This window comes from Mustelus asterias, chromosome 1 (genome assembly GCF_964213995.1).
Source record: "Mustelus asterias chromosome 1, sMusAst1.hap1.1, whole genome shotgun sequence".
Taxonomy (NCBI): Eukaryota; Metazoa; Chordata; class Chondrichthyes; order Carcharhiniformes; family Triakidae; genus Mustelus; species Mustelus asterias.
In genome coordinates this window covers 30,790,060-30,814,287 of record NC_135801.1, presented here as the reverse complement: position 1 = coordinate 30,814,287, position 24,228 = coordinate 30,790,060, and the positions used below count along the sequence as shown (strand labels likewise).

The following is a 24,228-nucleotide window of genomic DNA, read 5'->3' as shown; positions in this document are numbered from 1 at the left end:
TGGGAATACTTTCTCTCTCTTTCCCCCCCCCCCCCCCTTCCCCCTGTTGAATAGAGCATTAAGCTAGAAATAATTGAAGCTTGCAACAAAGGTGTAATAATTGTGGGGTCTTTAATCATACAGACTGGACCAATCAAATTAGCAAAGATGGTCTGGAAGATTAATTTGTAGAATGTTTTTGTGACCGTTTTGAAAAGATTTGGTGGAATCAATTAAAGATAACTTTATCTTTAGATCTGGTATTGTACAATGAAGGAAGTTTAATTAGTTTCATAGAAAAGATCCTCTGGGCTAAAACGTTTTGTGATTTTCTAAAATTTCCTGGATTCTGCGACAGCCCCAGCAGATTGGAAGTTAGCAGAAGTAGTAGCACCACCATTAAAGAAAAGGAGAGAGAACACACAACTTACAGGCTTGTTAGCCTAGTCATTGGAAACGTGCTGGATTCTATTATGGATGTCCTGACAGTGCACTTTGAAAATAATAGTATAATCAGTCAAAGTCAACATTATTTTATGAAAGGGAAATCATGTTTGACAAATTTATTGAAATCTTTTGAGGATGTATCTAATAGAGTAAATACAGGAGAACCAGTTGTAGTGTACTTATATTTCCAAAAGGCATTTAATAAGATGCCGCACACAAGGTTGGTAAGCAAGATAAGGGCTTAGAGTTGGGCTAATATTAGCGTGGATAGAGGATTGGTTAACAGATAAGAAGCAGAGAGTCGGGATAAACAGGGCAGTTTTCAAGAATCATCAGCTGGGACCTCAGTTCTTTACAATCTATATTAATGAGGAGATCACGAGTTATGTAACCAAGTCTGATGACTATACAAATTTAGATGGGAATAAAAGCTATGAGGATGACAAACTGAGGCTGCGAAGAATAGACAGGTTTAGTGAGTGGACAGCAACATGGCAAATGGACAAGAATGAGGGAGACTATTCACTTTGGTCATAAGAACAGAAAAGTAGAGTTTTATTTTTACGGGGCATGAAACTTTTAAGTATTTATCTTCAGAACTTTGGTTTATTCACAGAACACAAAGTCACCGGGCAGGCACAGCTAGGAAGGCCTTCCTGCAACATCCTTTCAAAATCTCCTCTATCCTCTATAGTCCTTGTTGTAATGCAGTGAGTGATTAAAACCGTCTAGCTGTGGTCTAACTAGTGTTTTATACAGTTCTGGTTTTACCTCCCTGCTTTGTACTCTATATGATGTGGAGATGCCGGCGTTGGACTGGGGTGAACACAGTAAGAAGCCTCTGACGAAGGAGCAGTGCTCCGAAAGCTTATGGTATTTGCTACCAAATAAACCTGTTGGACTTTAACCTGGTGTTGTGAGACTTCTTATGTTGTACTCTATATGCCAGGTGTCCTGATTGCCACCTTAATTACCTGTCCTGTGACCTTCAGGGATCTAAGGATGTGTTTCCAAGCTCTTCTACAATTAAGACATTAGTATACCATCTTAAACTTTTTTGTACCTCAAGTTTGAGTTTCACCTAATTTGGTAAAACAAGGTGCAAAGATTTTTGTTAACTGTATTTCATTTAATTCACTGATGTGAGCAGAGCACTTGATCTTCAAAAATTCAAGCATTACTTTCTTTGGAATGTTTGTGCTGGTTCGTTGTGTTTTACTGTTGCTCTGGGCAAATAATGGAAGGCAAACTATGAAATTACCTGACTACTACTGACCTAGATATCCCTCCTGTGGGATGATGGCTTAATTGTGAATGTTGACATTTCAAAGAATTATCGTATTGCTGTTTGTTTAATCTTGCTGTCTGCAAATTGGCTGTTGTATTTCATGCATGACGAGAATGTCTATATTTAAAGTACTTCTATTGACTATAAAGTGCATTGGCACACCTTGAGGTCAGTCTGACTTGCTGGAAAATAATGCATCAGGCCAAGTCACTTTGAAGCCTCTAGAAAATTAATTAGTAATGAGAAGCAAATAATATGTTTTTCCTTTGGTGTTAATTGTCTGGGTAAAATCTGAATAGGTACCTAGAAAAGTTGTAAATTGTTACGGTTGAAGAATCTGAGCAAATTGCATGCATTTAGAACTGACTTTCATTGTACAAAATAAATGCTGGGGTTACTAACTGACTTGCTTACTGAATCCCATCAGAAAAATTTGTTTTGGTGGCAAATCTCTGCTAATTGTATCATGGAACTTTCTAGCATACTGTCCAGACCTGGAGGTGTCAACATTATCAAAAAATTGTGGTAGTACTAAAAAAATGTGTTTTGTCCCATTTTCTTTTACTCTGTCCCCACAACTTTTATTTAATAGGCCCACATTAGATCAAATGCAGGTTAAACTTAATTATACTATGTACAGTTGCATATTTGATTCATACAAGTCTGGCACTTCCAGCAGGTACTACCAGAATGACTACAGTTTAAATTCTAACTTTTTATTTGCATTGCATTTAGAATCTTTGACATTAATCCTTTTTTTTCCCCCCACTTTTTTGTTACAGATATGGGTTGGAGTGCCTGTTTAGATTTTACAGTTATGGATTAGAGAGAAGATTTCGTCATGACATATTCAAGGACTTCCAAGAGGAAACCGTAAAAGACTATGAAGCAGGTAACCGTCATTCTAAAGCACTAAAAAGCAGCTAATTGTAAAGCAGTTTGTATGAGATAAAGGGTCTGTAGTTACAACACAGGGAAAATTGTTACTTTTATAAATCATTGCATATGTGCATGGCAACAGGAATAGAAGATAAATTGATGACATATAAAAATAATCAGCCTTGGGGTTCTAAATTTATAAAGAAATTAATAAATTGATTATTTTATTTAGAACTAAAATGCTGCCTTCATTTCAGGACAACTCTATGGTTTGGAAAAATTTTGGGCTTTTCTCAAGTACACTCAAACCAAGAATTTGCCAATTGACCCCAAACTGCAAGAATACCTTAGCAAGTTCAAGCGTCTTGAAGACTTCAGAGTTGATGTGAGTATATTTTGCATTTTGTTCTTCATTCGTGACAGAGGATTTCTTCAGTTACTTGGGAATGATTTAAAGAGTTTACTTGGATCTGTAATTGTAATTGGCTGATTTATTCATCATTTGCTTGGCTTATTAAAAATAAATAACAGTTGTAGTTATTGAATTGGGACAGGATTGAATTGCCCAGGAATGTTGTTTTTGTGGGAATGTTTACCTATTTTGATTGATCTCACTCCACTCCTACAATATACAAGACCTTGACCTATGGCGCCAAAGCATCCAAAATGACAGACTGTGAACATTCCAACCAGAAATGTAGCTAGCACTATATTGGTCTGGTGTTAAAATATTGTCTAACGTCCACACCTGAAACTGGCATTGAACCTTTACATATGCAAATAGTGTGAAACCTATTGCCTACTTTACCAGATTGATTTGCCCTGAATGTTGCCAATCTGCATGTAACCAACAGACTTCAAAAGAGGCCACCACCAAATAGGTAGGTCTTTAAAAGGGGCTTGGCTCAATGTGGAGCCGGGCAAGGTACAAGAATGCCACTTGCTGTCGGTGGCCGCCACATTCCCCTCTGTGCACATTGCAGGCTCAGTCTCCCTCTTGACTCTCCGGAGGCGTATTTGAGGGCCAATGTCAGCAACGTAATGGCCTGTAGTTGAAACCATTTTTGACAGTCTGATGTAATTGTAAAATTTAGATTCAGAGACCACAGACACCTAAGGTAGGCAGTTGACTATGAGTAATTTAACGTAGTTTATTAAGTTTTAGATACGATGCATTAATTAATTAGACAGAAAAACCAGTTTCAGATCCCAGAGGATGAAAGGACGTTTGACACTATGTTGACCTCAGTAGCCTTGTGAAAGCAGTATTCTGCTCTCCAGAGTCAGAAAACTTCCTCGATCTTCCTCTTCAATCTGAAGAAAGTGACTGCCTGATGAGCATTACAACCTCCCAGGACTGCCCCCCACTCCTCGAACATTTGTTAATATGTGCTTTTTATGGGGGCTGGTAGCTTACCCACTGTCAATCACCTATTCAAATCCTTCTGACCAATCTGTTACCTCTTCCCTTGATGTTCACCATGCCCGAGGTCAGCCTTTTAGTTTGCGTTATGCTGAAGGTCAGTTCCTGGCCCTTTCCAAATACATGGAATAAAAGGGACAGTAGCAACATGGATACAAAATTGGTTGAGTTGAACTTTGAGGAGGACTGTGTAGAACTTGAGGATATTGCAAGTTGGTGGAATGGGCAGATAGGTGACAGAGGAAGTTCAGTGTGGCAAAGTGCGAGGACATGCACCTTGGTAGGTTTCCATGTAGCTATGCAAGTATTTGGAAAGGGCCAGGATGTGTTCCTCTAAACAAACTTAATAAACTACATTAAATTACTCAAATAGTCAACTGTCTACCTTAGGTGTCTGTGGTCTCTGAATCTAAATTTTACAATTATATCAGACTGGCAAAAATGGTTTCAACCGGACCAATATAGCATGACGTAAACTTGAAAAGGTGACCCCTGGCTTAGTGGACAGGTGTAGTGAAGCTAATAAAATGCACAGTATCCTGAGCTTTATTAATAGGGGCATAGAGCACAGTGCAAGAAGGTTATACTGAACTTATGCAGAGCATTAGTTACAGCTCAGCTGGAGTATTGTGTATAGTTCTGGGCATCACATGATGGGAAGGATGTAAACACATTGGTGAGAGTGCAGAAGTTTCCAAGGATGAGAAACTTCAGTTATGAGGATAGATTGGAAAAGTTGGGACTGTTCTCCTTTGGAGAGAAGAAGGCCAAGAGGAGATTTGATAGAGGTGCTCAAAATTATGAGGGGCTGGACTGAGTAGATACGGAGAAACTGTTACCACTCATAAAAAGGTCGTGAACAAAAGGGCACAAAGTTAATGTGATCTACAAAAGAAGCAAATGTGATGTGAGAAAAATCATTTTCACACAGCGAGTGATTCAGGTCTGGAATGCACTGCCTGGAAAGTGTTGATGGAGGCAGATTCAAGTGGGCCTTAGATGATCATTTGAATAGAAACATTGTTCAAGGATGCAGGGAAAAGTATAATGCTCATTTAGAGAGCAGGTGCATCCACAGTGGATCATATGGTCGCCTTCCATGATATAAAATTCTGTAACTCTGATAAAAGTTACACAAGATGCCATCCTACCAACTTAGGAATGTCAACATGGCAGCCTGAACCAAGTGACTCTGACCCTTCCAGGGACTAATTGTTGCCTGTTTAAAAATTGTCTTTCAAGAGAGAAACTAATGCTGTTTAGTTCATCTCAGAGTTCTGTACTGTGCAGAAAATGCTGGTTTATTTTTTTAAACCCAATTTCTTAAATAATAAAGGCTCAATGGGACCAACTCCTTTTCTGTGGGTGAAATGATTTCTAAGCTTTTGTTCTGAAATATTTTAGATGCAGAACATTGCCTATTGTATACATTGTAATGAAGATTGATCCATCTACCTGTGTAGGATTTCTTACAGGCCAGTCTTTGAAGGATTTTTCCTTGCTCCTTACAAAGAAAGCCCCTATTCACATGATTATTGGTGAATAAGAAAGATCATGCATAGTTTTTACAAGGCACAATTACAATGGAATAAGAATATTGATGTATCAGAATTTTGAATCAATAGTTATTAATACTGCAGGATCTTTTGACTGCTCCATCCATTGTCTTTGAACACTGCGAGGAAGTAGGTGATAGCCATTTGAAGTATTGTCCAACCTAGAAGATGGCTATTAAACCCTGCAGTTAATTCTACAGTATGGTCAAGCAAAACTGCTAAGTAATTTTACATCTTTGCCATTCAGCCCTGATCCTGAAACTGTCACAGAAACACACAAACGTATAACCTGCAAACTAAAAGCAAAATACTGTAGATGCTGGAAATCTGAAATTAAAATAGAAAATGCTGTAAAAACTCAGACCTGGCAGCATTTTTTTTGAAATCATACAGACTTGAAACTGTTTCTATCTCCACAGAAGCTGCCAGACCTGCCCAGTCTTTCTTGCATTTTCTACTCTTATTTTATTGCAAACTGTCATGTCCGTCTGATCTTTTAAGTCTGATCCCAGGCAGATAATTATTGTGCTATATTTGTACAAGAGTCTGGTTGGTTGGTAGATATCCACTACTATCTTGAAGCTACTAATCAATTTTATACTTTCTGATCTAGTCATATAATCTGCTTACATGCTTCAGCATTTTAAAGATAATGATATATTTTGCTCAAAAATGTTCTTTGTGCTCTACTTGGCAGTGTATATATAATTATGCTTCTGACTTTTGTTTGTTGAAATGCGCTGATAATTTTTATTTCTTAGCCCCCATTTGGTGATGAGGTTGGTCGAAAGAGACGTTCTTCCGGAGCTGATGACAGTGGTCGTAGAAGACATCTATCAAACTCCTCTACTAGTAAACCAGTAAATGCTGCTACGCCCTTACTCACCAATAAGCCTCAGGTCTCAACAAACCCTTCCAAAAGGAATGCATCATCTGGGAAATCTGAGGAGAACATGAGCCAGAATACTGCTGCCATGACTACCACTGAAACACCTGAGAAATAGACTTTCTGCATCACGTCTCCCTGCTTATACAAATCGCATCAGTATTTTAAGCTCAAGGACCTTGTCCAGTTTTTAGACACTGCCTCAATGAAAGAAAAAAACTTGAAAATATTCATATTACTTTCAGTTTTGGGGGTGGGAAAACCTACTAAGTCCAAGTTTTGAGCTTTCAGCCAGCTGTTTGAGGAGGGGCGCTTGGAATCTGATCAATTTGTCATACCCCTCATTTTGATTTTCAAGAGTACCTTGAGCTACTGTTTACAGAAACGCATTCCTGCACAATATGCAAAAATTACACATTTGAATTTGGGATGCCTTACATTTCAATGAGGATTTCTCATACTTCTTAAAGAAGAAAATTTATTTTTTAGTCCATTACCATAGTGCTTTTGCAGCCAGTTCCTCCTATTGTTAATTATTAATTATATATACCTATATCAGAGTACATAAATTTATTTCTGGGAAGTGTACAATTGAAATTACTTGGGTAGGGAGAAAATAAAATCTGGAAAGAAAAACTATTACATCCAAGATGGTATAACCAAGGTTGCAACATAATTGAATGAATAACTTAATTAACAAAGTGTGTTGAAAATGGTTGTGCATCATCCTGGATGCAGAGTGTTTTAGGTTTAAAGCAGTTGGTTATATAGTTATTGACAATTTAATGGAGATTGTTACAGAATGACTTGCATAGATGGTATGGTTTGGGCTTGAATGAAAGTAAAACTGAAGAAGATTGTGCAGCTTTTTAAAAATGGTCTTCTGAATCACTAATATCTTGCACTGCTTAAGTTATCTGCAACTTGTTATGCAGGTAAAGATAAAATAACAAATTATTCTCACTTCAGGAGGTACTGGGGGGGTCTGGTTTTGTTTCATTATTTTATGCTTATAGTGTGCTTTCAGTAAAGCACTACAATTGATTTGTAATTTTTTTAATGCCATTATATTGTTGTAAAATGTTAATTTTTGTGGAAAATTTACAAAAAAACTTAAGTGCTCATTTGCTGAAGTGATTTTGTTTAATTTTGCTCTTGGGAATTATTAAGACAGTCATTTATTTTAAATTATACTTAGCAAAAGGTGGGTGGGTTGCTGGTTTATTTTGAAAGGTTGTATTCACATTTGTGAAAATTACTGGAAAAACTTCAAAATCAGACACATTTATTCTATTTAACTATATGCTATTAAGAGTAGCATCCGAATGCAACCAGTGAAAACAATCTATTGGTCTTCCTATCTGTTCAGACTTGAATGTAGGAAAGTCTGGGCAGTAACATGAATTACTGCTGGTAATCAGAGGGCTAGAAAGAACAGTAGCAGTGTGGAATCCACATAACTACCATTATAAATATGCTGCAGCTGTACATGATTTAATTTGCTGAAATAACATGCATATCATACATTAATGTATAATCCAGGCTTGAACCCAACTGAACGAAGCAATTGTAAAATACTTGGATGAAAGATTGTATATACCATTTAAAGTAATCAGTTTAGAATATTTACCCTAATTTTTTCATCTAATGAAATAAGTGTGCACATCTAGCATTAGCGTGTGTAATTTGTGGCAATCTTCTCAACTTTTATAAAAATGCATATAAAAACATACAAAATCAATCAGAAAATGTAACTGGTTGCACTGTGATTCTTTGGAGACTCATTTTGCTGAGGGAAAACTTGACTCTGTCACTATGGTGGCTATTGTGTGCCAAGTTTTAAAATTCTTAAATGGATGTACCACCCTTGCATTATGTATTTGAATTGAATGTCACAAGTTTTTGGTCTTGTTGTTCAAGTGACCTGTTTCTTACGCATCTGCCAAAGTGGCTTCTGCGCTAGACACTGGTAGGTATGGAAAATCTGACTTGTGTGCCATGGTTTCTGATTTTTTTTGTTTTTCTGTGGGAGAGTGCCTTGCCTCTGCTGCTGTGCTAACAAAAGTTGTAGGTTTTAAGAACTTCTCTTTCCACTCAGTATATGGAATCTGAAAAACGACAGCATTTCAAATTTCTTTATCTACAGAAATTACAACGTTCTTCATAACTATACAGGACTGGGTAACTCTCCAGTATAATTTGTGTTCCTGTTGGTTCAAAATATCAGATGAATTGTGTATATCTTGTGATTTCTGGTATTTGGATGTAAAGATCAGAGGCGGAAGAGCAATGTATACAATCTGGCAAAAAAAAAATTGCTCGGTCTTTTAATCAATTAAGTTACAGTACCTTGATAAATTTATCAATGTAAGCATGTACCTCTGAGCAGTTAAAGCTAAAAATGTATACATTTGTAAATACATTTGAACATCACTTGTACACATGACAAGTCATGCGAGTTGTATACACTGTCATAGATGTATTTTCGCACCAGTTTTTATGTAATTAGCATTTTGAGAATGCATAAAATTTGCAATGTCCATCTGGATCTGCATGAACAAATCCACTGCACCAAGTTACTTTCTACTTTGACTTGAGTGCAGTAAATTTACTTTTCTCCTACCACTTAATAGCTCCCACACATCTTACTGGAAAAAAATTGTATTTTGAAAATATCATCTATAGCATTGCTCTTGTCTGAGGTGTCCAAGCTTTTGTCTTGATGGATTGCACAGGCTGTGTATGATTTTTTTTTTTATGGTTCAACTCATTTTTAAATCCATGTTGCTATTAATTGGCATACAACTGACCTGCCAATAAATCCTAAATCAGAACTGTGAACAATTAATTATCTTCCAATTGGATCTGTTTCCAAACCTCCAGGCCCACAGAATTCAAACATGACAAACTAACAAATTAGTCGACTGCTTCAAGAGTGAATTAGCAGTGAATATTTTGGACATCCTGGGCTTTTGTGACCGTTTCTACTCTTGCACTATATAAATGACATCAGTGTGACATTAGCCATGCCTGATGCATTATCTGTTATTGGTTGTTTTAAGAATAGGTTCAATTTCTGAATCTGATTTGAAATAGTCTGGAGGCTTCTAAAATTTAAGAAATATCACTGAACCTCTGCGTTTTCAACTGCAAAATTTTATTTAACTTAATTACAATTGGGGATCACTGCTTCAAATTTTTAAAGAGCAGGCATAACACAAGTTTAAAAACTGATGATTCCTGAAACCCTATAATATATGCAAGCTCATATTGGGTTTATGACTAGTTATATTGCCAATTGACATTCTTTATGCAACTTCCACATTTAAGTTGAGGTAGTTTTCTCCAATGTTTTGGAGAAAGCAGGTGGGGATTCTAACTCCAATGCCAATATTGAATATTTTGAAAGGACAAAATCTCAAAGCATTTCATTTTTCAAATGGAAGTGACTTAGTTACAAAAATCTCCAATAATAGAATTTCTACCTGTCAATTATTCAGTTGCAAATAGTCCCAGGGATGGCATGGTGGCACAGTGCCAGGGATTTGGGTTTGATTTCCGGTTTGGGTAACTGTGTAGAGTTTGCATATTCTCCGTGTCTGTGTGGGTTTCCTCTGGGTACTCCGGTTTCTTCCCGCATTCCAAAGATGTGCGGGTTAGGTGGATTGGCCATGTTAAATTGCCCCTTAATGCCAGGGGGACTAGCTAGGGTAAATGCATGGGGGTTATGGGGATAGAGCCTGGGTGAGATTGTGGTCGCTGCAGACTCGATGGGCTGAATGGCTGCCTGCTGCCCTGTAGGATTCTATACAATGCTGTCAACATTCTGAAGTCACCACTGCCCAGGTAGTGGTTACTCTGGCAAATAGCTCCCTTTCCTTCCAAAAACATCTCCACAGTACTTGGATGTGTGTGCTGCAAAAGAAATCTCAATCTTCCACTATGTATCATATCCAGAATGTGTTTGCCACTTTGCCAAGGTAGTATCTCCCAAACCCATGTCCTCCAGCTCACACATCATTCACGTATATCAAGATTGTCCAACCTTTTTCCATCAGGGGCCATATTTCATTTTTCTCACTCAAGGGCCACTGTGCAAGTTCCAGCATGTTATGGTTTGGCACAACATTAAATGAATTTTAAAAATTGAGCAATTAATAAAGATGACTAATAGAATGTGTCTGACCCCGCCCATTCCCAGGATGCTCGCTCACTCATCCTCACCCTGTTGTGTGTGTTGATGTGGGAATAAGAGCAAGTGAGCACTTTGAAACTGAGTGAAGCACACCTACTCACTCACTTTGCTGCTGCTTCTCCAATCACAAACTTTCTGTTAGATGACCCTGATGCACACGGTGAATAGAAGTTGTTCCAGACAGAATCCTGTAGGTCACACTATCTGCTAACCACTATGAAAAAGTACCTAATTTCAGCTCTTTTCCTCACTTCAATGTCATTTTTATCTGAAATTGCTACTCCTTCCTTAAATTCAATGCCTGTTATCTTTCTCCAATAGTTTCTTCTTTCACCATTTTTTATAAGCTTTCTGAAAGCTCAAGTCCACTGTGGTTTCTACCTACCCCAATCCATCCATCATGCCAGTGCACCTAATCGGAATGCCTTTTGGATTGGGAGGAAACTGGACCACCCGGAGGAAACCCACAGAGACACTGCGAGAATATGCAAACTCCACACAGTCATCAAAGCCAGGAATAGAACCCTGGCGCTGTGAGGCAGCAGTGCTCTTTTCAAAGAACTGTATTAGGTTTATGAAGTAATATTAGTTTCTAAGATCCCTGTTAACTGCTTCTGATTTTTCCATACATCTCAATGTTCAGTAGTTTCATTCATTTTCCCTACCACAGATGTTAAACTGGCCTGCTCAGCAATTGTGAATTAGCTCCATCTAACCTTTGAAAAAGGGTATTATTTAGCTACCCTCAGTAACACATTTAGTCCTAATAGAACCATGTGGTATAATTTGTAGAATTCATTTCCCATTCTCTCAGCATCCTTGTATTCCATGCATAGATTCCAGCAATCTATTCTCCTATAGCTAATTAACTTTTGTTTATTAGAGTGACTTGTCACAGAAAGGGATACAGGTGACTGAGGAGGCCAGTTTAGTATTGACAGCAATGGAGTGATTTCATTCAGTTGCACCTGAGCTGACAGATGGGTATTTGGTTGTAGTAGCATTGGTACCTTGCCTTTAAATAATTCATGATTGATTTGTTCACCCATATCCTCTTTTATATCTCAGAAATGAAGTACTAGACAAATATCCTACCAATTTCAGTTTATCCTTTACTTACTCCGTCCTCAAGGATACACACATTTAACAATTCCATTTTACAAAATATTTTTTCAGATTCAATTACTTTTCCTCCTCATTGTGCATTTCTTAATTTATTCTCTCATTTTCTTGTACCCTATTATTTTTATCCCAATAAGTTATATGCTTCCTCAAATTATAATCTGTTACTGCTTTGTTTTCATATTTAGAAACTTGAAGTCTTTATAAATGGTATATTTCCTTTTTAAAATAACATCCTAATCTAGTGCTGCTAATTTATCGTTCCACATTATCTCATCTAAACTTGCTCACCTTTCTAAAATATAGCCCATTTGAATCAGAAGTCCTTTTGTACTTTTGATTTGGACTTTTTACAAAATAAAATACTGGAGATCTGAAATACAAACAGAAAATGCTGGAAATTTTCAGCAGGTCAGGCAACATACACGGAGAGAACAGTGTGCTCCAAGCTCACAGACCTGAACTGTTACCCTCATGTCTGGTCACCTAACTGATCTTTTCCATTTACTCCTTCCCTATCCCAATGAATGGGTGTGTATTTAAAATCTAGAACAATTTTGTTTTCAATCAGTAGTTCAATTTACCTAATTTGCCATTCTTAAATACCCCTTGTAATCTTGTGTGCATCTACAATTGTTCCTTAAGTTGTTGCTTTAACTTCTAACCCATCTCAACTGATTGTCAATTTTATTAACTCGGAAAGTTAATGATTTAATACATGTCAGGGACTCTTCTGACAAAAGAGAACCAAATGTTTCAAAGTCTGTATTTGGCCCACAATTTTAGTTCTAATTGCTAATTACCATGATTTGAATTAGCCAGGAGATGCTGAACCAGAATCCTCCAGGTTTCAAACTCAGGTATTGATTAGATGTCATTTTCATGGAGCACTACATGTAGGCTCCATACACTCACACACACTCCCATTAAAGGAGTGGCGTGCATTGACTGGTACATTGTGTTAATGGCCCAGGGACAGAAGAGGGGGCTCAGACCTGGTCGTAGAGGTCCTGGTGGAAGAGGGATATTCTTTTCATAGTTCTAGCACCAAGAGACTAAAATAGTGACAATCACTTCTGGTAGAGCTTGAAATATGTTACAAATGCTGTGTTTGGCTCCAAATAGCTGGTTGCCATTCAAAAAGGGGGTAAGGATAAATACTAGCTCCAAATATGCTGTGCAGCCTCCTTTAATGAATGCAGGAAATTAGCCCCTTTTTGAGCCACTAGGTGGTGGTTCCTAGTGCAGGCGTGAACTCCTTTACCATACAGCATTAAGCTAATCCAGTATTCTAGCTCTACCACCTTTGGAGTTGCATTTAGGTCAGACCAGGTAAGGATAAAAGACATTTGTGAACCAAATTGTTATTTACGATAACAATGTTTCAGGAATATGAAGTTGAAATTACAATCTGGTCAGCCATGATCTTTATTGAATGGTGGAGCAGGCACGAGGGACTGAATTGCCTGCTCCTAATTTGTATGTTCACCATCTGCTGTGGTGGGATTCAAACCCTGGTCTTCAGCATTACCGTAGCTCTCTGGATTACTCGTCTCGTCACAATACCACTACCTCTTTAGTACAAATCTACAAGATATCTAAATTTTAATTTTTAAAAGTTTAATCATTAAATTAGACCAAACCCTATGTATGTTGTAGTGTTAGATTATTTCCCATGTTCTGTACCTTTGAATTTTGGGAACTTTTGTATATAAATGAAGTGCATGTATAGTATTCCTGTCAGTCATAATATGTGTAATTTACTGTTACAATATCTGGGGAACTGTAAATCAAAATAATGAATGATCCCCAAATGAGTACATTTCTAACAAGGTTCCACTCTTTGTAGCTTTCATTTGAACACATTAAACATGAATTAAAAGATAATTCAAATAAAAAGGTAAATTTCACTTTAAATTGCCAATACAACAAAGGTACGTCTTGCACATCACTCACCATGTAAATGTGGTGCGATGTAGTATAGTGTGGAGCTATGCAGCATTTCTTTATTCATGCAGTATTGAGTTGCACGAGTGTGATCATCATCAAGGTACACTGATACAAATTCTCTTGCCTTCAGGTTAGGATATCGCTGAAGTGGTGGCCTTCCGGAGTTCCTTTTCAACTGACCAACCAATAACATCCTTCTAGGAGCGAGCCCCGTCGGTCGGGGGGGTCATGTGACCAAATCAGGTTGAGGTTTCCCAGTTCGGACTAGAAGCCAAGTAGTCAGTAACACGTTGCTTGCACTTGTACATAGTTTATTCATTACAATGAATAATTTGTTTAGTCACTAAACTTAGTGGTCGCCAATCCCTTGAGATGCCACATTGGCAGCGAGGATCAATGGGAGCAACTTCAAATTGACACAAAGAAAGACGGAGCAGATCTTGGGTCCATTCAGGAGTCAGAAAATTAAGAGTCCTTTGATCTTAATTTGGAAGTTGAGGTTCGATATGTTGGAACGCTTACAATATTTTTTCAAAGCAAACAATGTGGGGTGGGGAGAGGAGGAGAAGAGGGTAATGCTGCTAACAGCTTGCCTTACTGAAACCTAAGGAGCTTGTCCAGGCATCCCTGACTCAAACTCTCGAAGAAGTAGTAAAATGGCATTATCACCCGAAGCCCTCGGTAATGCAGAGATATAAATTCAACTCAACAGCTAGAGCCCCTGGGGAACAATACCCGAAGATCAGAGGCCGAATGCCCGTGACCACTGAAGTGTTCATGGCGAGATTGAGGCACAGTAAGAAGTCTCACAACACCAGGTTAAAGTCCAACAGGTTTATTTGGTAGCAAAAGCCACTAGCTTTCGGAGCGCTGCCCCTTCGTCAGGTAAGTGGGAGTTCTGTTTACAAACAGGACATATAAAGACACAAACTCAATTTACAAAATAATGGTTGGAATGCGAGTCTTTACAGGTAATCAAGTCTTAAAGGTACAGACAATGTGAGTGGAGAGAGCGTTAAGCACAGGTTAAAGAGATGTGTATTGTCTCCAGACAGGACAGTTAATGAGATTTTGCAAGCCCGGGCAAGTCGTGGGGGTTACAGATAGTGTGACATGAACCCAAGATCCCGGTTGAGGCTGTCCCCGTGTGCAGAATTTGGCTATCAGTCTCTGCTCAGCGACTCTGCGTTGTCGTGTGTCGTGAAGGTCACCTTGGAGAGCGCTTACCCGAAGATCAGAGGCCGAATGCCCGTGACCACTGAAGTGTTCCCCAACAGGAAGAGAACACTCTTGCCTGGTGAGATTGAGGCAAACAGCTGAATATTGTGAATTTGGGTTTGCCTTTAATGTTATCTTGAGAGACCGCCTAGAGTGTGGGTTTAATAATATTGCCATACAGGAAAAACCGTAGGCAGAAAAAACCCTAACGATAGTGCTAGAAAGTGCAAAAAGGGAAACTTCAAGATGGTGACATCTACCAAGTTTGGAGGGAAGTTGCTAGAGGGTGCAGGGTTTGATGAGCAAAGAAATGCAGAGCTTAAGAGAGTGCAGAGATTTGGTCAAAAATCAAAATTTGTGAAGAGTGCAATCAATGTGGGGGAAACCAACCCTACGAGAAGTGTAGGTTCAAAGAAACTGTTATACCCACAGCAGAAAGAGGTATGTGAGAAGTAAATGTAGGGTAAAGCAGGGCCAAGATTCTAGCTCAGTGCACATCATGGAGAGTAATTCTGAAGGAGGACCTAATGTACATAAATAATATTAAGGAAGGCAAAGTAGCTCCTATCTCAATCATACTGATGGTCAACGGTCATCCACACAAAAGGGAGGTAGACACAGGAGTCTGCAGCACAGTAGTGGGAGAACAAACAATGATACCTCAGGGAAGGGTCCAACCCCTGAGATTAAAAAACACTGCAGTCCAGCTGGCTGCATGCATGGATGAGGCTATACAGATCTTGGGGAACAACCTCTAAGTTAGAGACAACAATCTGCCCTTAATTGTAGTTGCGGGCCAAGGATCAAGCTTGATGGGTTGAGATTGGCTTCAGGAAATTAAACTGAATTGGCTAGAACTTTTTTAATTAATGAAGGGGGCTTACATGAAGGCCTCAAAGTACCAGAGGGTATTTTGGGATGAATTGGGCAAAATCCAAGGCTTGAAAGCCAAAATTCATGTTGATCCCGAAGCTACACCAAAATTCTATTGAGCCAGACCTGTGCCTTATTCATTGCATGAGAAGGTAAAGACGGAACCTAGACAAATAGAAGATTTGGGCATCACAAAGTCCGTGCAATTTGTGAAATGGGCAGCTCTCATTGTGCCAGTAGTCAAACCCAATAAGACCATGTGAATATGCAGAGATTACAAAGTAACAGTAAACCATGCAGCAAAGTTAGACAGGTACCCTATACCTAAAATAGAGGACTTGTCCACAAGGTTGGCTGGGGGGTCTAACATACATCAAGTTAGTCATGCATACTAGCAGTTGAAACTGGATGATGCTTCCAGGGAATTCATCACTATTGACACACATAAGGGCCTGTACCAGTACACCAGATTGCCATTTGGAGTCTTGTTGGCTTGTACAATTTCTCAACACACAATGAAGAGCCTGAGCACGATTCTCCCATTCCAACCTGCTAATTTTTTGGTGGGTTGGATCGGGATATGCACACATGTGCCGATTTGCAGGATTCACACATGCATTCCTGACGCATGCGCATCTCCCAGCGACGGAAATCTGGCACGGTTGGGACCATGCAGGAAACCAACAGGAACACAAGGTAAGTCATTTTAATCTATTTTCAATGTTATTTAAATGTCATTATCGGGACTGAATTCTCTGGGCCCGATAGCATCTCCCACCCCGCCAGTACAAATTCACTCCGGTGGGGTTTAGAGTAGCTCCCCATTTTTGGTGAACTTTCAGGAGACCCCGCTGGAGTGAAGGGGCAGCAATTGGGGGCCCCTCAGGAGGTCGTGTGGGTGATGCACCCTAGGCATAGGCACCCTGGCAGTGCCCAAGGGACAAAGTGCCCATGCCTGGGGGCACCTTGGCACTGCCCACCAGGCACTGGGCAGTGCCAAGGTGGCAGGGCTTCGAGGGTGATTGTGCATTCACTCTAAAGCCCAAATAAGTCACCTCATTCACCTGAAAGTTACACTTCACTCTCTTTAGTTTAACTCCAGCTTTCAGGGACCTTTTTGAAACCTCCAGGTTAATTAGGTGCACCTTTTTTGTGCTTTGGGGGGTAGGGTCCCGCTGCCAGTCTGCATTGGGATCGATCGGGGCTGACTGGGGAGAGTGGTCTAGTGGGGGCGGGGAGGGGGGTCTATCTCCCATAGGGGTCAGCCGGGGTGGGGGAATCATCACTGCTGGGGGGGTGGGGGGGGGCTGGAAATAGGGGTGCTCCGGGATGGGAGGGTCGGTCAGGGCTGGCCCGGGAACGGTCGTGGGGGCCGCGATCGGACCATGGGAGGGGGGGATGCAGGGGCAGCACTGCAGGATTCCAGCAAACTGCAGGCTGACAGTCCAGGGCCACTGTGCATGGCAGAGCTCTGGAACTGTCAGACTCCAGCGTGAATAGGCCCCGCCCCAGAGCTTTTAATGAGATTCACGATAGTGATCTCTGCAACGCAGAGTGTGGGAGATTCGACTCTGAACTCCCACTGAAAAAACAATCGTGATTAACACTATTTTTCCTGCGAATTCAGCACTTAGAATTTTTTGGGAGAATCGCACCCTCCATTGCAAGATTTGCCTAAAGGAGTCGTTCATTTAGATGATGTGCTAATCACAGGAACCACAGAAGAGGAGCATCTATCTAACCTGGAGGTTTCAAAAAGTTCCCTGAAAGCTGGAGTAAGACTAAAGGGAGTGAAGTGTACCTTTCAGGTGAATGAGGTGACTTATTTGGGTTTTAGAGTGAATGCACAAGGATTGCATCGATGGAATATAAAGTTAGGACCATTGACAAAACACCAGTCCTGAAGAATACATCTAAGCTAAAGTTCTTCCCTGGAATGGTAAATTATTATGGGAGATTCAATCCAAACTTATCTACAATGCTGGCACCTCTGCATGCATTATTGAAAAAAATCACCAAATATGCTGGCACGGTAGCACAGGGCAGCACGGTAGCACAGTGGTTAGCACTGCTGCTTCACAGCTCCAGGGACCGGTTCGATTCCCAGCTTGGGTCACTGTCTGTGTGGAGTTTGCACATTCTCCTCGTGTCTGCGTGGGTTTCCTCCGGGTGCTCCGGTTTCCTCCCACAGTCCAAAGATGTGCGGGTTAGGTTGATTGGCCATGCTAAATTGCTTCTTGGTGTCCTGAGATGTGTAAGTTAGAGGGATTAGCGGGTAAATATGTAGGGATATGGGGGTAGAGCCTGGGTGGGATTGTGGTCGGTGCAGACGCGATGGGCCGAATGGTCTATTTCTGTACTGTAAGGTTTCTATGATTTCTATGCTACTGGAAGACGCAGCAAAAAGAAACCTTCAGACAAGTGAAGAAAACCCCACAGTCATCCTGCCTTTTAATCTACTTTGGTCTTTCTAAAGAAATCATACTCACCTGTAATGCATCTCCTTATGGAATTGGAGCTGATCTGTCGCACAAGATGAATGACGAGCTATATTTCAAGCACCCTAACTGATGCAGAGAAGGCATACTCACAGACCGGGAAAGAGGGTTTGGCTTTCATCATCAGGATAAAAATTCCACCAATGTATTTATGGGCTGCATTTTACTATAATTACTGATCATAAATCTTTACAACGTTGTTTAGAGAAGATAAGCCAATCCCTCCAGTAACATCTTCAAGAATACAGCATTGCGCATTACTGTTGGCCCCCTTTGAATACACCTTCCAACACCAACCTGGGACACATATATCAAATGCAGATGCCTTGAGCCAGCAGTGCAATGACAAGCTATCTTAACCTTAAATTTTCTCGATACATTATCTCCATCTGCATAGCAGATCAAATACTGGACTCAGAGATCCAACATTATCCTAAATAAAACATATAATTCTTCATGGCTGGCATTACAATAGAATGTCTGAACATCTAAAACCCTTTCAAACAAGGAAGGATGAACTGAGCTGTGAAGATTATGTCCTTCTGTGGGGAGTGAGGGGGATCACCCCATTCCTGGCAGTGAGTCATTACTTGAGGAATTATACAGCGCCCACCCAGGTGTCTCCAAAATGCAAATATTGGCTCACTGCTACGTTTGGTGGCCAGACAGTGCGACCAATGCCAGGTGCAACAAAAGTTACCATCTGCATGCCAGTTGTATTCTTGGGAATGGTCAAGTCAACCATGGGTGAGACCATGGATTTTATCGGCCCATTTATGGGTACAATGTTCCTATTTATAATGGTTGCACACTCAAAATAGCTGGATATTTATGAAATGAAATCCACAACTTATTTTGCAACAGTGGAAAATTTAAAGCAAAGCTTTGCTACCCATGGGTTGCCAGAGATGTTGGCTTCAGACAACAGAACAGCATTTACCAGCAAGGAGTTCCAACATTTCATGTCGTCAAATGGCATCAAACATATACATACTGCACCTTACCACCCCTCATTGAATAGATTCAGTAAGAGAACTGTACAAACCTTTACAACAGCCATGAAAAAGCAACCATCAGCATTCCTGCAAACAAAATTAACATGTTTTCTCATTAATTATAGGACCACACATGACCACGGAAGTAAATGCTGCCATGTTGCTGATGGTCAGGCTTATGAGGACCAGGTTGGACCTGCTGTTTCCCAATTTGGCAGGGAAGCTGGAGGCAAAGCAAAGTGTTCAAAGAAGAATTGTGACTCAACAAGGATTGAGAGGACATTTGAAATGGATGATCTAGAATATGTCACAAATTTTGGGACTGTTCCAAATTGGATCCCAGGTGTTGTCGTGGCCAGAATGTTTTAAGATATTGTTACTATCTCTTGTTTTCTAAACTCTTGATGGGCATCTTTAACCACATTGTTTTTGCATACATTAGTGTGAATTGCTACATCAAACTCTACCAAAACAGCCCCGGTATTGTATGAGGTGGAAGTTCAACATAAAATCCTGATGACTTGAGAAGAAGGGAGTCACATAGAGAATCAATGGGGCAGTCAGCTCTGATTATACTTGCCAGTAATGTTGTTCTGAATGAAAGAAGTATAGGACCAAGTCAACCTGAAAGGCTACGGAATGTTCTTGCGGGAACTAAAGAACTAATAAGCACAGATGCACCTTTGTAAGTTGAGTCCAATTCTTGAAAGTCAAACCTATGATACCTCTGCTGTGAAGACGCCACCTGCTGAACTACATCACTCCCATAAGAAAAGTCCCTGACAGACTGAGCTTATGATGGATTGTGTTAAAGTACTAGTTTAATTGTAAATAGCTTGATGTTTATTTGTATATGGTAATAAAGGACTTAAGGGGGGAGGGATGTAATAGCGAGCTCCTTTTCGGGTTGATGTTTTGGGGGTCATGTGACCCGATTGGCTAATCGGACTGAAGCACCCAAATTTTGGGACTGAGCGTGGGCTTTCCCAGTCACTCTGAGACTGGAGCACATTTCTTGCACTTGTAGTTTATTCATTGCAATAAATTGTTAATTACTAAACATGGTGGTCGTCAATCCCTTGAGATATCACAATCCCAGTTCATTTTGACCCCTTCCAGTAAAATACCCTGCTCTTTAGTATCTCTTGAGCTATTCGGTTTTCCAGGTTTTAGACTTTTTTACCCCATTCCCCCAGTGCCTCAAGAGTTCCTGCAACTTTTTATATTCATTCGTGGGACATGGGTGGCACTGGTGGCCAGCATTTATTGCCCATCCCTGTTGCTGTTGTTCAGAGGGCAGTTGAGAGTCAACCACATTGCTGTAGCTCTGGAGTCACATCTAGGCCAGACCAGGTAAGGCATGCAGATTTGCTTCCCTAAAGGACATTAGTGAACTGCTTTCAGATCTCCTGCTTCCATCTCTCCTTCTTGTCTGCCAGCCACCGAGATTTTGTATCTTAACTTTACTGTTGGTACTGCTTCCAGGTCAAATGGACTTGTAATGCTCGTCATTTCATGAAAATTGCAATTATCCTTTTACAATTGATGCAATCTCTTGAACTTTTCAAACAGTGTTAAAGCCAATTACAGATTCCCGAGACATTTTGAAGAAATATTGTACTGCTGCTGGTCAAAGATAGACATATGGCACCCCATCCTAACCCTTCCAGAAAAAATAAAACTTTACTGTGATAACGTTTTCTTTGCAACAATGTTTGAAATACATAAAGTTTTTAACATCATAAACACTTTAACAACCAACATTTTACATGTTGCACAGGTAACATTTTTACAAAACAAGCTTCATTACAAAAATACAAATGTTATTTTACAATTTTAATAAACTCCATAAATTCAACATGCTTTAAGATATTGTTATCATATTTTGTTTTTGACGGGGCAGCTTTAACTACATTGTTTTTGAATACATTGGTGTGAATTGCTACATCAAACTCCACCGAAACAGTCTTTAAATCTAGGTTAAAATATCATACCTTGATGTTGCATTCTTCGTGTTTTTTTAAAAGATCTGTATTGGATTGTGTACAGTTTGGACCCTGAGAGAGATTTTGTAATCGGCCCAAAGTTTTACAATTTGTTTGGTCTGGTTTCTGGTGGCTGGTAGCTGTCAATATGAGTCCAAGGTGAATTTCTCCGGTCATATTGCTTTTTACCCTCTGGATACCCTCTTTTAATCTTCTTTAAAATTAGACTCTAAGTTGTGATCAGTGTTTTTGAAACATACGATGGACAACTCTGCTCAGTTTTTTAACTCTTGATCTCCATTTTGATCCACATCTGTATGTTTTTTTAATGTCCAAGTCTTGGGAAATAAGTTTGAACCAACTAAACATCGAATCATTCTTCGTAGCAGTTGAAATGACCCCATCCTACTAAAATCCATGATTATTTTCAACAATAAATGACATTCGTCCTGAGGAGAGTCATGACCATTGTTTAAAAAATAGACCTATTCAATTCAGGAATGTCTTCAGACGGTCACAGGATATGTGTAGTTGGTACCTTTTCATGAGGGATGTACCTTTTTGTCTCTGTTATACAATGAGTGTTTTTGAATATACAAGCTAGGTCAGCTGACCCTCAGTGGTCATCTGCGCATCAGCACATTGAAATGAACATCTTATTTTTTAAAGAAATAAGAGTCCACATGGAATAAAGTTTGTACCTTAAAAGTTATGAATATAATATGCCTTCACTGGGCATGACAATGCCTTGTAGTATTCTCATCTGCCGATGCATTATTATCTAGCTTCCCTGTAATATTCAACATTTTTTCAGATCTTCATATGAATATGCAAATTAGGAGCAAGGATAGGCCACTCAAGCCTGGCCCATCATTCAATAAGACCATGGGTGATCAGACTGTAACCTCAACCCCACATTTCTGCCACCCTGATAACCTTTCACCCCCATCTCAATCAAGAATCTGTCTAGCTCTGCCTAAAAAGTATTTAAAGACTCTGCTTCCACTGCCTTTTGAGGAAGAGAATTCCTAGTACTCACAACCCTCTGAGAGAAACAAATTCTCTCTATTTCTTTCTTAAATGAGCACCGCCGTATTTTTAAACAGTGACCCCTATTTATAAATTCACCCATAAGAGGAAATAGCCTTTCTAATCCACCCTGTCAAGACATCTCAGGATCTTAAAAGGTTTCAATCAACTCGCCTCATACTCTTATAAATTCTAGTGGATAAAAGCCTAGCCTGCCCAACCTTTTCTCATAAGATAACCTGCCCATTATGGGTATTGATCTAGCAAATCTTCTCTGAACTTCTAATACATTTCTGTAAATAAGGAGACCAATACAGTACACTGTACACCAAATGTGGTCTCAGCAGTGCCCTGTACAACTGAAGCATTACCTCCCTACTTTTGTATTCAATTCCCCTTGCAATCAACAATGACATTCTATTAACTTTCCTAATTATTTGCTATATCTGCATACTAGCCTTTCGTGATCCATGCAGGAGGATGCCCAGATCCCTCTGAATCTGAACTTTGCAATCTCTCACCAGATAATTTGCTTTTTTTTCTCCTGCTAAAATGAACAATTTCACTTTCGCGCATACTACCCCATTTGCAAGATTTTTGCCCATTCACTTAACCCTTTGTAGCTTCCTTATGTCCCCTTCACAATTTACTTTTCCACCTATCTTTTGAGTCCTCAACAAATTTAGCAACCATACCTTTGATACCTTCATCCAAATCATTTATCTGAATTGTAAAAGAATGAGGCCCCAGCACTGATCCATATGGCACGCCACCCATCACATCCTGACAACTTCAGTCAATTAAAAATTCTATGATTCCCATCTAATTTTAATTACTTGAACTGTTTATGTATCATTAATGTAACCAATCATTACATTTTCTTCCCTCTGTTAGCTGTTTGATTTCTTTTTGTGGGTTTTGTGCTCTTATTTGGTCTTGTTTATCTCCATCATTTTATGATCCACATATCCTCTGCTTTAATATACTTTTCCTTTGTCATCTTGTCCAGTTCTATGTATTGAAAGTCATCTTGTCTTTTCCTTGTGTATGAAAATTTCCTCCATCATGTGATGTATTTTCCTTCCTTGATTCTTCCTTGATAATGCTTTTGCTGTTTTAACATTGTTCCATTGTACTGTCTTCATACTCCTCAAATATATTATTTCTGCGGCAAATTTCTTGTGCATTCCTTTCTTCATTAAAACCATCAATGTTGATAATGTTTCCAATCAAACTAATAGGTCAGATATAAATTATCTTCCAAAACACAATTCAGAATCTCAGAAGTGCTTATTTCCCGTAATTCCCATTAGGATTCTTACTAGGTAAAAACAATCCATCCAAATTTATCACTTGTAGCATCAAATAGACTCACTCGCTCTTCTGGCACCATGTCCTAAAAGAGTATTGGCAACCATGGATTTCCTTATGTTTGGCCGTGGTTATGTACATTCCTGTTCTTGTATTCGAGCCCTCTCGACATGAATGCTAACATTGCATTTGTCTTCCTAACTGCCGACTGAACCTGCACGTTAATCTTAACAGAATCTTGAACAAGGACTCCCAAGTCCCTTTGTGCTTCTGATTCCCTAAGCATTTCCCCATTTAAAAAATAGTCTATGCCTCCATTCCTCCTTTCAAAGTGCATAACCTGACACTTTTCCACATTGTATTCCATCTGCTACTTCTTTGCCCACCTCCTAACCTGTCCAAGTCCTTCTGCAGCCCCCCTGCTTCCTCAATACTACCTGTCCCTCTATAAATCTTTGTGTCATCTGCAAACTTAGCAACAGTGCCTTCAGTTCCTTCTTCCAAATTGTTCATGTATATTGTGAGAAGTTGTGGTCCCAGCACCGAGGCACACCACTAGTCACCGGCTGCTATCCTGAAAAAGACCCCTTTATC

At 39.6% G+C, this 24,228-nt stretch overlaps 1 protein-coding gene across 5 annotated transcripts in view; it reads left to right on the top strand.

The window, feature by feature from the left end:
- LOC144492705 (la-related protein 1B-like) overlaps positions 1-8,212 on the top strand; it is a 94,726-nt gene extending 86,514 nt beyond the window's left edge. For all 5 annotated transcript variants that reach the window (XM_078211073.1, XM_078211064.1, XM_078211056.1 and 2 more), the window contains 3 exons: positions 2,497-2,606; positions 2,851-2,978; positions 6,334-8,212. In XM_078211073.1, coding sequence (XP_078067199.1) covers positions 2,497-2,606; positions 2,851-2,978; positions 6,334-6,576 — 481 coding nt within the window. In that variant the 3' untranslated portion in view covers positions 6,577-8,212. The remainder of the gene's footprint in view (positions 1-2,496; positions 2,607-2,850; positions 2,979-6,333) is intronic.
- Positions 8,213-24,228: the final 16,016 nt, after the last annotated feature.